General features: G+C 36.4%; 1 protein-coding gene across 1 annotated transcript; it reads right to left on the bottom strand.

Annotated features, from left to right (window-relative positions):
- Nucleotides 1-8834: 8834 nt before the first annotated feature.
- Nucleotides 8835-13090, bottom strand: psma8 (proteasome 20S subunit alpha 8). The gene is made up of 7 exons (XM_073816388.1): nucleotides 12904-13090; nucleotides 12020-12146; nucleotides 11638-11762; nucleotides 9716-9838; nucleotides 9520-9639; nucleotides 9359-9421; nucleotides 8835-9269 (listed from the first exon to the last, which is right to left on the bottom strand). The coding sequence occupies exons 1-7, from the start codon at nucleotides 13003-13005 to the stop codon at nucleotides 9174-9176; spliced, it is 756 nt and encodes a 251-aa protein (XP_073672489.1). The 5' UTR covers nucleotides 13006-13090; the 3' UTR covers nucleotides 8835-9173.
- Between the last annotated feature and the right edge of the window lie 247 nt (nucleotides 13091-13337).

Here is a 13337-nt window from a genome sequence, read left to right as displayed (position 1 = left end):
GAAGTTCTCAAAAAGAACTGCTTTTAATGTATGCCTCGCCTCAGCCTCAGAAACTTAAATACTCTGTGTGCTCGCCTGAGGTACAGGATTCTGAAATATTCCATTACCTCTGAATAATCATGAATGAGAAGCTGGGAGCTAAATATTGATATGCCTGCAGCATTCACAGTCCCCTCAGAGAGTGTGAGCGCAAGCTATTCAGAGGTACACAGCCTCACATGCCAATACAGGCTTAGGAAAGTCAGTGAATGTAGAGTGATTTTTAAGCACAGAATGTGCATTTTTGCAAATCAAAATGCAGGTTTTGTTCATTACATGAAATATTTTTCATGAAAGGCTTTTTGATTCAATCTGTTTACCAAAAAGATCCATTTGGATTTGTTCGCTCTGTTGTTCAGTTGACATTGTTACACCTGTAGGTGATGACAAGTGAAAACCCAACCTCCTTAGTTACTGTTGCCACACTCTAAAAAACGCTGGGTTAAAAACAACCCACCTTGGGTTATTTGGCAACCCAGCGCTGGGCAAATATTGGAAAGAACACATGCTGGCTTATTTTGACCCAGCTGGTTAGGCTAAATGCTTTTACCCAACATTCTGGGTTGTTTGAAGTCAACTGTTTAAATATTATTATATTGCTGGCTTAAAATGGTCTGGAAATTTTAAATTACACACAGAATTATAGAGGCAACAGCAATAATCAAAAGATGAACATTTATTATTAAGCAAGAACACCCACGAACAAAAATATAGGACAAATTGAATTTATCTGGGTAAATACAGAATTTTTTATAGTATATTACACATTACACATTTACAGTATATTACATGCCGTGACTGACTCCATAACCTGCCCGTAAACAAACAGTACTGAGTTTAGAGAACGTATTTTAACATCAAATAAAATCAGTTTGTTGTATGCAAGGCAAAAGGCGTTTCCATCATGCGAAACGACCACTGCTGATGCAGCTGACTGACATCTCATCCTTGTGTGTTGCGTAGCGTGAAATAATATAATTTACAGCACAGTAAAGACTTTATAAATGAAATAAAATGTATACAAACCTTTATTGCGCTGAAGAAGTGCATGGCGGCGCTAAGAACTGCTCTCTCCTGTAAAGGATACAAAAAAGCCTGCGCTGTTTCGTTGGAAACGGGCTAAACTCATTGAAAAAATGATTGATTAACAGCTTAGTTACAGAAAAACTACTCAGCATCTGGGTAAAAAATATTAAAAATAACCCAATAATAAAATGACGCTACAGGCTGTACCCAGCATTTGGGTTAAAAACATAACCCAGCGTTTTTTAGAGTTCAGAAAACTACCCAGCACCTGGGTAAAAATATTAAAAACAAGACAATAAAATGACCCAACAGCCAGAACCCAGCATTTGGGTTAAAAAAAAATAACCCAGCATTTTTAGAGTGCAGAAAACTGCCCAACATCTGGGTAAATATATTAAAAACAACCCAATAAAATGACCTAACAGGCTGAACCCAGCATTTGGGTTAAAAAAAAATAACCCAGCATTTTTAGAGTGCAGAAAACTGCCCAACATCTGGGTAAATATATTAAAAACAACCCAATAAAATGACCCAACAGGCTGAACCCAGCATTTGGGTTAAAAAAATGCCCAACATCTGCGTAAATATATTAAAGGAGTAGTTCACTTTCAGAACAAAAATGTGCAGATAATGTACTCACCCCCTTGTCATCCAAGATGTTAAAATGTCTTTCTTTCTTCAGTTGTAAGGAAATTATGTTTTTTGAGGAAAACATTGCAGGATTTCTCTCCATATAATGGACTTCTATGGTGCCCAAGAGTTTGAACTTCCAAAATGCAGCTTCAGTTGGCTCTAAATGATCACAGCCGAGGAAGAAGGGTCTTATCTAGCAAAACAATCGGTTATTTTCTAAAAAAAAAAAAAAATACAATTTATATACTTTTTAACCTCAAATGCTTGTCTTGTCTAGCTCTGTGTGTAATCTGTGTAGAGAAAAAGTTTATCAATTGTAAAAAAAATTTTACAAAATAACATCGTTTCGCTAGATAAGACCCTTTTTCCTCAGCTGGGATCATTTAGAGCCCTTTGAAGCTGCATTTAAACTGCATTTTCGAAGTTCAAAGTCGGGGGCACCATAGAAGTCCATTATATGGAGAGAAATTCTGAAATGTTTTCCTTAAAAAACATAATTTCCTTACGACTGAAGAAAGAAAGACATTTAACCCAGACAGAAAGACATTTACCCAACAGGCAGAACCCAGAATTTGGGTTGTTAAAATAATAATAATAACCCAGCATTTTTAGAGTGCAGAAAACTACCTAGTACCTGGGTAAAAATATGAAAAACAACCCAATAAAACAGCCTTAAAAATAACCCAGCAGTTTTTACAGTGTATGTCCAAGAAACAATGCTGCTCTCACGCTTCACTCCATGTTTACACACAGTGAGAAATACATCACAGAGCAAAGAGGAAACTGAAAATGCCGCTAACAGACAATATATAGCAGGTTACTTTAGGCATAAAACATGGTCTCCGCTTTCAAATTTTGTAATTTTTTTTGTAAGAAATTCAAACAAAAATACTGCTTTGTGGCTCTTTAATATGTTGTGACTGATCATTGCATTGCCTCATTTTAAGCGACACTGATCGTCTTTTAATTTTTACTTAAATCACGACATAAACATGAACATCAGAATGTTTTTTTTTTTTCAACCACGGAAAAACATCAATACATAACATTTTTCAGATTTACTCTTCTGTCTGATTTGTTTGCCAGACAAAATAGCAAATTCAGCGCTATGATTGGTCAGATCCTGTCAATCAAGCTCTTTGCGAGTCAATTAAGAATTGTATTAATACTGTTCAGTGTCTCGCAAAAAACGATTGTTTCATGTCTTAGGACATCAATGTATCGTCATGAGCCTCAGGGTGTAATTTGGATTTGTCTGTGCATGTTTTTTTTTTTTTTTTTTACTTTCAGAGGTTTGGTTCCTATCCACTGCCATTATATGACTAACAGACTGCAACGGTTTGAGTTAAAAATCTTTGTTTGTGTTCTTCTGAAGAAACAAAGAAACAAACCTACATCTTGGATGCCCTGGGGGTAAGCAGATAAACATCAAATTTTCATTTTTGGGTGAACTATCCCTTTAACTAATACGTAAAACTACAATATTCATCTCGCCAATGTAGATGACACTATTGCTAAAGCTGACCTCCAAGTTGGTTTTGTGTTTGTAAATATGACTTTTCTTGGCTGTTCATGTGCTCGGAATCATAATTACGATATTTCAAACTCAGCTTGGCACTGTTTCCAGATGTTTGTAGGAAAATCCATGTCGTGCAACACCTCTTTCTTTCATAACACATGCACAGTGCCAAAGCCAGTTGTAGTCAATTAAATATAGTGCTGGATGACGAAAAACAGGCAAAAAAAAAAGTACCCAGATCACCTATTAGTTCCTATTCTGAAGTGCGCATCTGATGTACATTTTATCCCGGTAATCTATAGCTTCTTCTAACTGTCGTACGTTTCAAATATAGATTTTTTTTCTTAAAAATCACTGAATTGCTTTGGAAGGCCTTTATTAGTCCCTTGGAGTTGTGTGGAGTACTTTTTATGATGGATAGATGCACTTTATTTTGCTTCAAGATCTCAACAGCCATTCACTGCTATTATAAAACTTGGAAGAGGCAGTATATTTTTTAATATAACTTCAATTGTATTCATATACACTTTTTGGGTGAACTATCCCTTTAACCTTGATCGAAACAATGTGTTTGTGTAAGAAAAATATCCATATTTTAAAAATATCTATATTTGAAACTATGGAGGTGTTGTGGAGTACTTTTTATGATGGATGGATGCACTTTATTTTGCTTCAAGATCTCAACAGCCATTCACTTCTATTATAAAACTTGGAAGAGCCAGTATATTTTTTAATATAACTTCAATTGTATTCATATACACTTTTTGGGTGAACTATCCCTTTAACCTTAATCGAAACAATGCGTTTGTGTAAGAAAAATATCCATATTTTAAAAATATCTATATTTGAAACTATGGAGGTGTTGTGGAGTACTTTTTATGATGGATGGATGCACTTTATTTTGCTTCAAGATCTCAACAGCCATTCACTTCTATTATAAAACTTGGAAGAGCCAGTATATTTTTTAATATAACTTCAATTGTATTCATATACACTTTTTGGGTGAACTATCCCTTTAACCTTAATCGAAACAATGCGTTTGTGTAAGAAAAATATCCATATTTTAAAAATATCTATATTTGAACCTATGGAGGTGTTGTGGAGTACTTTTTATGATGGATGGATGCACTTTATTTTGCTTCAAGATCTCAACAGCCATTCACTGCCATTATAAAGCTTGGAGGAGCCAGTATATTTTTTGATATAACTCCAATTGTATTCATCATATACACTTTTTGGGTGAACTATCCCTTTAACCCTAAGCGAATCAATGCGTTTGTGTAAGAAAAATATCAAAATTTAAAAAATAACCATATTTAAAACTTTTTAAACTTTAATCTGTACTTCTGTTAACTGCCGTACATTTCAAATATGGATATTTTTTCATACAAACACTAAATTGCTTCAATAGGCCTTTATTAGTCCCCCTGAGTCATGTGGGGTACTTTTTATGATGGATAGATTCACTTTATTATGCTTCAGGATCTCAACAGCCATTCACTGCCATTATAAAGCTTGGAAGAGCCAGTATATTTTTTAATATAACTCCAATTGTATTCGTCATATACACTTTTTGGGTGAACTATCCCTTTAACCTTAAAACTATGGAGGTGTTGTGGAGTACTTTTTATGATGGATAGATGCACTTTATTTTGCTTCAGGATCTCAACAGCCATTCACTGCCATTATAAAGCTTGGAGGAGCCAGTATATTTTTTAATATAATTACAGTTGTGGTCATCATATACACTTTTTGGGTGAACTATCCCTTTAAGCCTAAGCGAAACAATGCTTTTGTGTAAGAAAAAATATCCAAATTTTAAACTTTATAAACTGTAATCTGTAGCTTCTGTTAACTGTTGTATGTGCGTAGTATCCATCTTATTTTTCAAGGAAGATGACGTTAGGCCTCAAATGTGTGAGGATTCTAGTTTCAGTTGCTATTTATCATCATAATGTCCTATTATTGTAATCATAAACGCAGTAGTGCACATAGTTATCCTTGTAGTTATTTATCTATGCTGGCTAATGAATCTGAAGTCTTGCACAGTGACAGGAAATAGCTTACTTGTACTTGTACTAAAGTGTTTGGAGGACATTTTTTTTTTTTAAATATACCGTTTTAGACTGAAATCGAACTTTTAAAGTGCATATAAATATGCTTAGGGGTGACTCAGACTGAGGTTCTCCAGTCAAGGATGTTTGACATCAGCATTTCACGGTCCTGCATGCTGACTAATGCATAAACACATGGTGTGCTCGCTGGAATCATTGAACAGCCAGTGAAATTGTTCCAGACTGGAGCTCTTCAATTCAATTAATTATTGATTGTATCATCATCTGCATGCGCTGCTAACTGCCTCAGATCAAAGGCACACAGAGTATGTGTGCGTTCTAGGTTTCCGTCCCTCTGACAGCACGTCAAATGGAGGAAGACAGAGGTAATTTACCCGTCATTATTATGCATGAGTGCGCTCGTGAAAACAAAGATGTTTTTAATGTTATCTGAGGCCCAGGCTCCATTCATACACTTGGGCACACAGTCATTTTCCATCCCAAACCGCCTGCTCCAGAACTCCTCTCAGGCAGAACAACTGAACATTGTAAACATCATTTAAACTTGTTGAGTTACTAAAGCCCCATTTGGACAGGACTGGTGCTCCCTGAGGAGGTTAGCTGAGGTAAAAGTAGTTCGTAGATGAAGCGGCTGAATTTAAGACGTGCTTTTTGTTGACATGCATCATCAGAAAATATATTATGAAAATAACTAGTTTTTAGCTAATTCAGAGTCGCTATGCACTGATTATGCTCATGTACTTTAATCTGGATTCTGGAAAACTGGGAAAGTTTAAGGAACAAGCTGTTGTTCTGGATTGATCTGTTCAACATGTTTAGAGGTGTTTATGTTGGGATGCATCTCATGTTCCCACATTGTCAATTATTTAATGTAAATATTGACAAATCCTGTATTTTCTTAAATGAGTAAATTGAATTGCCAGGATTGATTAACATTTTCAACTATTGAACCATCAAGAGAATCTTACAATGCCTTGCAAAAATATTCATACCCTTTCATTTTTGTTATGTTGCTGCCTTATGTTAAACTGCTTTAAATATTTTTTCCACATCAATCTACACTCCATACACCATAATGACAAAAAAAAAAAAAAAAAACTTTTTAAAGTTTTTTAACATCTTTGCAAATTTATTAAAAATAAAAAATTTAAATGATTCTATTGCACAAGTATCCATACCCTTATCTGAAATTTAGCTCAGGAGCATTCATATTGCTTGTATATGTTACTACACTTGGAGTGAAGTTAACGTGGCAAATTTAATTGAATGGGTATGATTTGGAAAAGCACACCTGTCTTAATAAAAGGTCTAACAGCTGAAAATGCATATTAGAGCGAAAACCAAGCCCTGAGGTAAAAACAAAGCTGTCCGTAGGGCTCAGAAACAGGATTTCAGGAAGCCACACATCTGGGGAGGAGTTCAGAAAAAAGTCTGTTGCATTGAAGGTTCACAGAAGCATGTAGTCTCCGTTACCCATAGTGGAATAAGTTTGAAACAACCAGGACTCTTTCTAGAGATTGCCTCCTGGCAAAAAACTGAGCAACTGATGGAGAAGGACCTTGGCTAGAGTGGTGACCGAAAACCTGATGGTCATTGTTGAGCTTCATGATCACATCTGGAGATAGGAGAAACCTACAGAAGGACAAGCATCACTGCAACACTCCACCGATCTGGGCTTTATGGTGGTGTGGCAAGCCTCAATCCTCTCCTCAGTAAAGATACATGAAAACACACTTGGAATTTACAAAGAAGCACCTAAAGGACCCTCAGACTGTGAGAAACAAGATTATCTGGTCTGATGAACCTCAATTCCAAGCATTGTGTTTGAAGGAAACCAGGCACTGCTCATCACCTGCAGAGTAGCATCCAAAAAGTAAAATGTGTTGGTTGCAGTCTCATGGTGTGGGGTTGTTTTTCAGTAGCAGGGACTGAAGTACTCGTCAGAATAGAAGAAATGGCCCTAATGAAAACTCAATTCAGAGTATTCAGAATGGGCAGAAGGTTCACCTTCCAACAGGACAATGACCCTAAGCACACAGCAAGAGTGGTTTATAGACAACCCTGTGAATGTCCTTGAGTGACCCAGTCAGAGCCTGGGCTTGAACACAATCAAACATTTCTGTAGAAACCTGAAAATTTGTCTGCCCCCACTCAAGCTGACAGAGCTTGAGAGGTGAAAAGGTGAGGAGAAGAATGGCAGATAATTGCCAAATGTAGATGTGCAAAGCTTGTTGCATCATAACCAAAAAGACCTGAGGCTGTAAAGGTGATTCAGCTAAGTACTGAGTTAAGGATATGATACTTATGCAATATGCTTAGTTCATTTTTCTTATTTTTAATCAATTTACTTGTGACAATTCTGTTTTTGCTTTCATTATGGTGTATGGAGCATAGATTGATGTGGGGAAAAAGTAATTTAACATAAGGCAGCAACATAAGTGAAAAAAAGAAGAGGTATGAATACTTTTGCAAGGCTCTGTAACAATCTGCAATTTCCTAAATTTCAAGGTCACTGCTTACTCCTATTTGAGGTTACCTTACCAGGAGTAGAACATTTATGACAAACCCAATTTAACTGGCAGCATTCCTCCAATTTTCACTGGCATTGCAAGATGGTGGGCCGCTCTGAATTGACTGAAACCCTGCGACAAGAGGTTGTCCAAATGACGGCCAAAGGGATGACACTTTCAGCCACTGCAAGAGAAGTTGGTCTTTTCAAATATGTGATTCTCCAAGACATGTACAAGAAGACAGGATAATCCTGAGACTCTCAATGGGGAATGGGTTCAACACTGCAGCTGGAAGTGCTTACCAGGTCTGTCTCAACGTATTTAAGAGAAGTCAGACTAAAAGTACACTTTACAGTGACCGAGCTTCTCGTTAGCAGAAAGAATCAAAAGTCTAAGCTCACATTGCTGAGGAACATGTGTGGGAAGAGGAAAACTGCTCTAAAGTGCACTTCAGTGATGAGTTTAATGTATTTGGGTCTGATGAGAAACATTTTGTTTGGCATTAAACTGAGAAAAGACTGAAACCCAAGTGCATAAAGAAGTCAGTGAAAGGTGGAAGGGTCATGGTTTGAGGGGGTTTTCTACAGCAGGAGTTAGGCCTCATTTACAGATACATGGCAAGGTGAATGCAAATGTTTATCAGAACCTCCTTCAGCAACATTCAGCTCCCAATTAGTCTTAGATTTTCATGCGCGACAATACCTGTCACAGTGCGAAACAGGTATAGCAGTTTTCTTGAAGCTAAGAACCCTGAAATAATGAAATGGCTGGGCCAGAGTCCTGATCTTAACCAGATTTTTTTCCAAAATCTCTGGAAAAACCAATGGCTAAGAAACCTACTAGTTACCAAACTATGCAGAAGAGTGGACCAAGATCACACCAGCGTAGTCTGAGATACTATGTCCTGAAGTCATTCAAAAGCAACGGCCTCTACACTTCCTACCAATTTCTGACATCTGCAACCCTCAAAAATTCATTATTTACTCTACTACTTGTTTTCAGCACTTCAACAGAAAGTCATCAGTCCATTGGTACAAACCAAAAGAGTTTATTTGGAAACATCAGTCAGAGCACATTCCCCCAGAATTCCCAGCAGTGGTAAAGAGCAGAGTGTGAAAACTGACCAGGACCAACAAGTACTCGCTTGGTAACCCCCCAAACCTGAACATGCTTTCATTACTTTGATTTTCAAAAATATTTCCTGGAACAAAAACATATTCACAGATACTGTGGGTTCAGCAGAGGACTGAGAGACTGTGCTCATAACGGATGAGAGGCAAGAGGGGAGGAGGGTACAGTGTGGGCCTGAGCCAAGTGCTTCTGCCCGTATAAACAAAACTAAGAGAGGAGCTACACAATCATGTGAGTGATTTATGAAGACTTCTTCTGTTTCTTCTTCTCTGCCTCCTCCTCTTTCTCCTTTTCAATTTCAGCGACCAGCGTCTCGATTTCTTTGGACTCCAGAATCTGTGAAAGAAGGGAGATGAAAGGAATGTTCTAACAGACAAGTGCAGATGAATATACAAAAAAAAAAAATCATAAATCAGATGTTTTACCTTTAGGGGCTGGTTTCTTCGGATCACAGCCAGTTCGATATTCTTGCCCCCGGATTGCACAACCTGTGTATCGCAAATCATATACAATTGCAAACATGTTACATCCTGTCGACTTTCAAGTCTGTTTTGAACGCATGTAACAACGGTAACCTGGTGTTTACCTCTAGCAAGGCTTTGATGGCCAGTTTGATGGTGTCGTTGTCACTTGCGATGGCTTCGTCTGTGTAGTTTTTCTCCAAAAACTCCCTCACTGTCTTCGCACTGCGCCCGATAGCATTTGCCTGTTGACAAAGGGTCAATACAGTCACAAAATGAGTAGCAACTCAAAGTTATAGAAACAAATGGCTCTCAGTTTACCTTCCATGCGTGGTACGTTCCAGAAGGATCCGTCTGATATAGACGTGGAGTCCCATCATAGTCGAAACCAACGATCAGGGCTGAGATACCAAAGGGACGGCGTCCGTTGCTTTGAGTGTAGCGCTGTTGCACGAGTAAAACACAATGAATACAGAGAGCAAAATATTTAAAAGAGTGTTACTATAACACTATACCTAGTTACTATAACTACTGCAAATTCTGTAAATTCATTATTTACTCACTCTAGGGTTTGCATGGTTAGTCAAAATTAAAAATAGTGCTTTGATTTCATCAAATAATTAAATGTGCAGTGTTTCAGAGTAAAACGCCTCACTGTGTTCTTTTAAATGTGAGCAGCTCACAGTCTAGTGTTTTTAGTATCTCAGACCGGCTCAATTCACACAAACTCTGCAAGTGCTCTGACTTAAGAGTTGCTTATAATGTGCATCTTTCCAAACTTATAATAAAAAGCACTTAAACCAGATGCTGTCAACTTAATAAAAGTTTAATAGTTTAGTTAGGCTGGGAAAATAAATCAATGCATCACAAACTGAGAATTGACTACATAAATTCTGAGCTTTTTAGAAAGCATTGCAATTCTCGCTTGAATCAATTCTACGTTTTTTTTTTACAGCAGATGGCACTGCATGTTTTAGAAACAGCTGTACTCTGCTTGCTTTCAATTCCTTACACACACTTGAACCTAAAATGTTTCAACCCAGGTTTAATTACAAGACTCAAATGCTCTTTGGCACTTACATGTGCATTTGAGTGTTCATTTAAAAACTAGATTAGAGCGGCATCTGCTGTTGAAAACTAAGCTCAGAATCGATTCCAGAGAGAATCGGGATGCATTTGGAAAATCTCTGAACTGATCCACGGATCGCAATACACCGATTTATTGTCGCAGCCCTGTGGTAAAACATTTGCTAACAATAAAAATGAAACAAGAACACTGTTACTATTAAAAAAAAAAAAACATTTAAAAAAAAAAAAGCCATTGCATTTTTTTAATCAGGAAAAAAAATGCTCCTTTTCTGCAGAACACAGATGGGTGATATTTTTAAAGTTTTAAGTACAGAAAAAAAAAACATTTAGTTATTTTTATTTTGCAGTCATCTTCTGTTACACACAATGAAGTAAATCAAAAGTTTTTGAACAGTAAGATTCGTAATGTTTTTAAAGAAATCTCTTGTCCTCACTAAGCCTGCATTTATTTGATATAAAATACAGCACAAACAGTAAAAATGTTAAGTATTTTTTCCATTTACTCCAGTCACACAATCCTTCAGAAATCATTCTAATATTCTGATTTGCTGCTCAAACGCATTTATTATTATGTTGAAAACAGCTGAATACATTTTTTTCAGGTTTCTCTGATGAATAGAAAGTTCAGAAGAACAGCATTTATCTGTTTTGTAAAATTATAAACGTCTTCATCATCACTTTTGATCAATTTAAAGCATCCTTGCTAAATAAAAGTATTCATTTCTATCATTTCTTCCCCCCCCAAAAAGTTATACTTTTTTTGAATAGTATAGTGTTTGTTACAATATCTTTTTATTTCAGATAAATGCTGTTCTTTGGATTCTTCTATTCATCAAAGAATCCTGAAAAAAAAAAAACTCAACTGTTTTAAATATTGATAATAATCATAATAAAATCAGAAGACTGGAGTAATGATGCTGAAAATGTAGCTTTGATCACAGGAATAAATTACATTTTAAAATACATTTAAATAGAAATCATTTATTTTACATAGTAAAAATATTTTGGATCAAATTAATGCAGGCTTGGTGAGCAGAAGAGACTTCTGTTGAAAAAAAAACTTTTGACTGGTAGTGTAGGTTTGAAACGACACGATTGTCCATTTAAGTAAACTGCAAAGTAGCCTGTTTATGAACTGAAGTGAGGGATTTCACCTGTTTGAGTGTGGCGATGTAGCGGGTGATGTACTCCACAGTAACAGGGTCCTCCACTGTCAGTCTGTGGCTCTGGCACTCTACTCTAGCTCTGTTTATCACAATCCTGGCATCTGCAGTCAGACCTGGACAAACACAAACATGCTCAGATCACTCATATGCACTGCACTGCAGAGGCCATATTACAAACACCTATTCTGTCAAGCGAATGGTTTTTAATCAATTATCTAATGACCCCAGTTGAGAGAGCTAAAATGCAAAAAGTAATAGATGCCACCATTCACTTTCAAGGATCTTTTTCCATGAATCCAAGGAAATGTGACTTATATAACTGATAAAGAAGTGTTTGGAATGTATACAGAAGTATAAGAATTAATCTTACCTGCAAAGGCCATGCACACATGCTCATCTAGAGCACAGATCTTTCTGACTGTCCTTTCCTCTTGAAGCTTTGCCACAGATTTCTTCTCAACACCCAGGACAACAATATCCTTCCCTCTGATGCCAACCTTGAATAAACAAGAAAATAGGTCAAAGTTAGGTTGAAACCCGGATTTTTAGTAGTTGAACACTTCTAACGTTTACAGAAAACTACTACTTTTATAGTAATTATATCAAATCCTAAACTATGGGCACATCGCCCTCTACCGGATTTTATGTCTATCACAGACACAGCCACACAGCTTTAATAACGAAACTACATGAATCATGCAGTTACAGTCAAAGCCCAATAAAACGTAGTTATCACAAATGAACTATTAAAAAAGCTCTTTTATAATGTATGGATCTTTTAACAGTCGTTACGTTTAAAACTAACCTAGTAAAGTTACTTGGACTTTATCTGAACATCCTATTTCATTGATTAGCTAGCCGGCAAAATTATTAAACCTCACGTTCTTTCATAATTTTTTTTTTTTTAATGAAAGTAGCAGTGCACTGATGCAGTATTTAAAATTAGTTCACATAAATATGTGAACAAAACAAATCGAATCAAAAAATACATCAAGTTTAACATCAGCACAGTCCATGCTAATAATATTAGCCGCAACATGCAAGTCACGCTGTAGCATTTCAATAAAAATCGCTGCTAATGAAGCCAACGACTCAGCTGCTTCATAAAAGTCTAAAACAAACAATGTATTTATTCACGTATCCAGCGCTTGTTTGTTAAAATCATTTGTCAATTGGTAATAAACGTTTATTTGTGCAACCGTTAGCCACCACGCTAAAGCTGCGGCTCTGATATAACCAAATAAACACACTCACAGCTGTGGAGCCCTTCTTTACTGCTTCCTGAGCATATTCCACTTGGAACAGGTGACCATCGGGAGAAAAGACTGTTATAGCTCTGTCATATCTAGCTGCCATTTCTGCACACTAGATACTAAAGCACGAATTAGGGTGAAATAGTTGCCTCTGACTTTCGACTCCGTTGCACAGGAGCTTTCGAAATTGATTTGCGCATGCGCGGGAACAGCGCGCAGTGAATGGTGGGATTTGTAATTCTCAATGCACTAAACTTATGTGGCGTTTTTCTTTACATTTTGGAAAAAAAAAAAAAAAATTATATATATATATATATATATATATATATATATATATATATATATATATATACATACAACACACATATATTAAAAACATAGTTTATTAGTAAACCATAATTGAAAAAAGTGTTTTAAATTAGTTTTATTTGTTTA

This window comes from Garra rufa, chromosome 13 (genome assembly GCF_049309525.1).
Source record: "Garra rufa chromosome 13, GarRuf1.0, whole genome shotgun sequence".
Classification (NCBI taxonomy): Eukaryota; Metazoa; Chordata; class Actinopteri; order Cypriniformes; family Cyprinidae; genus Garra; species Garra rufa.
This window is presented reverse-complemented; position numbering and strand designations above follow the sequence as displayed.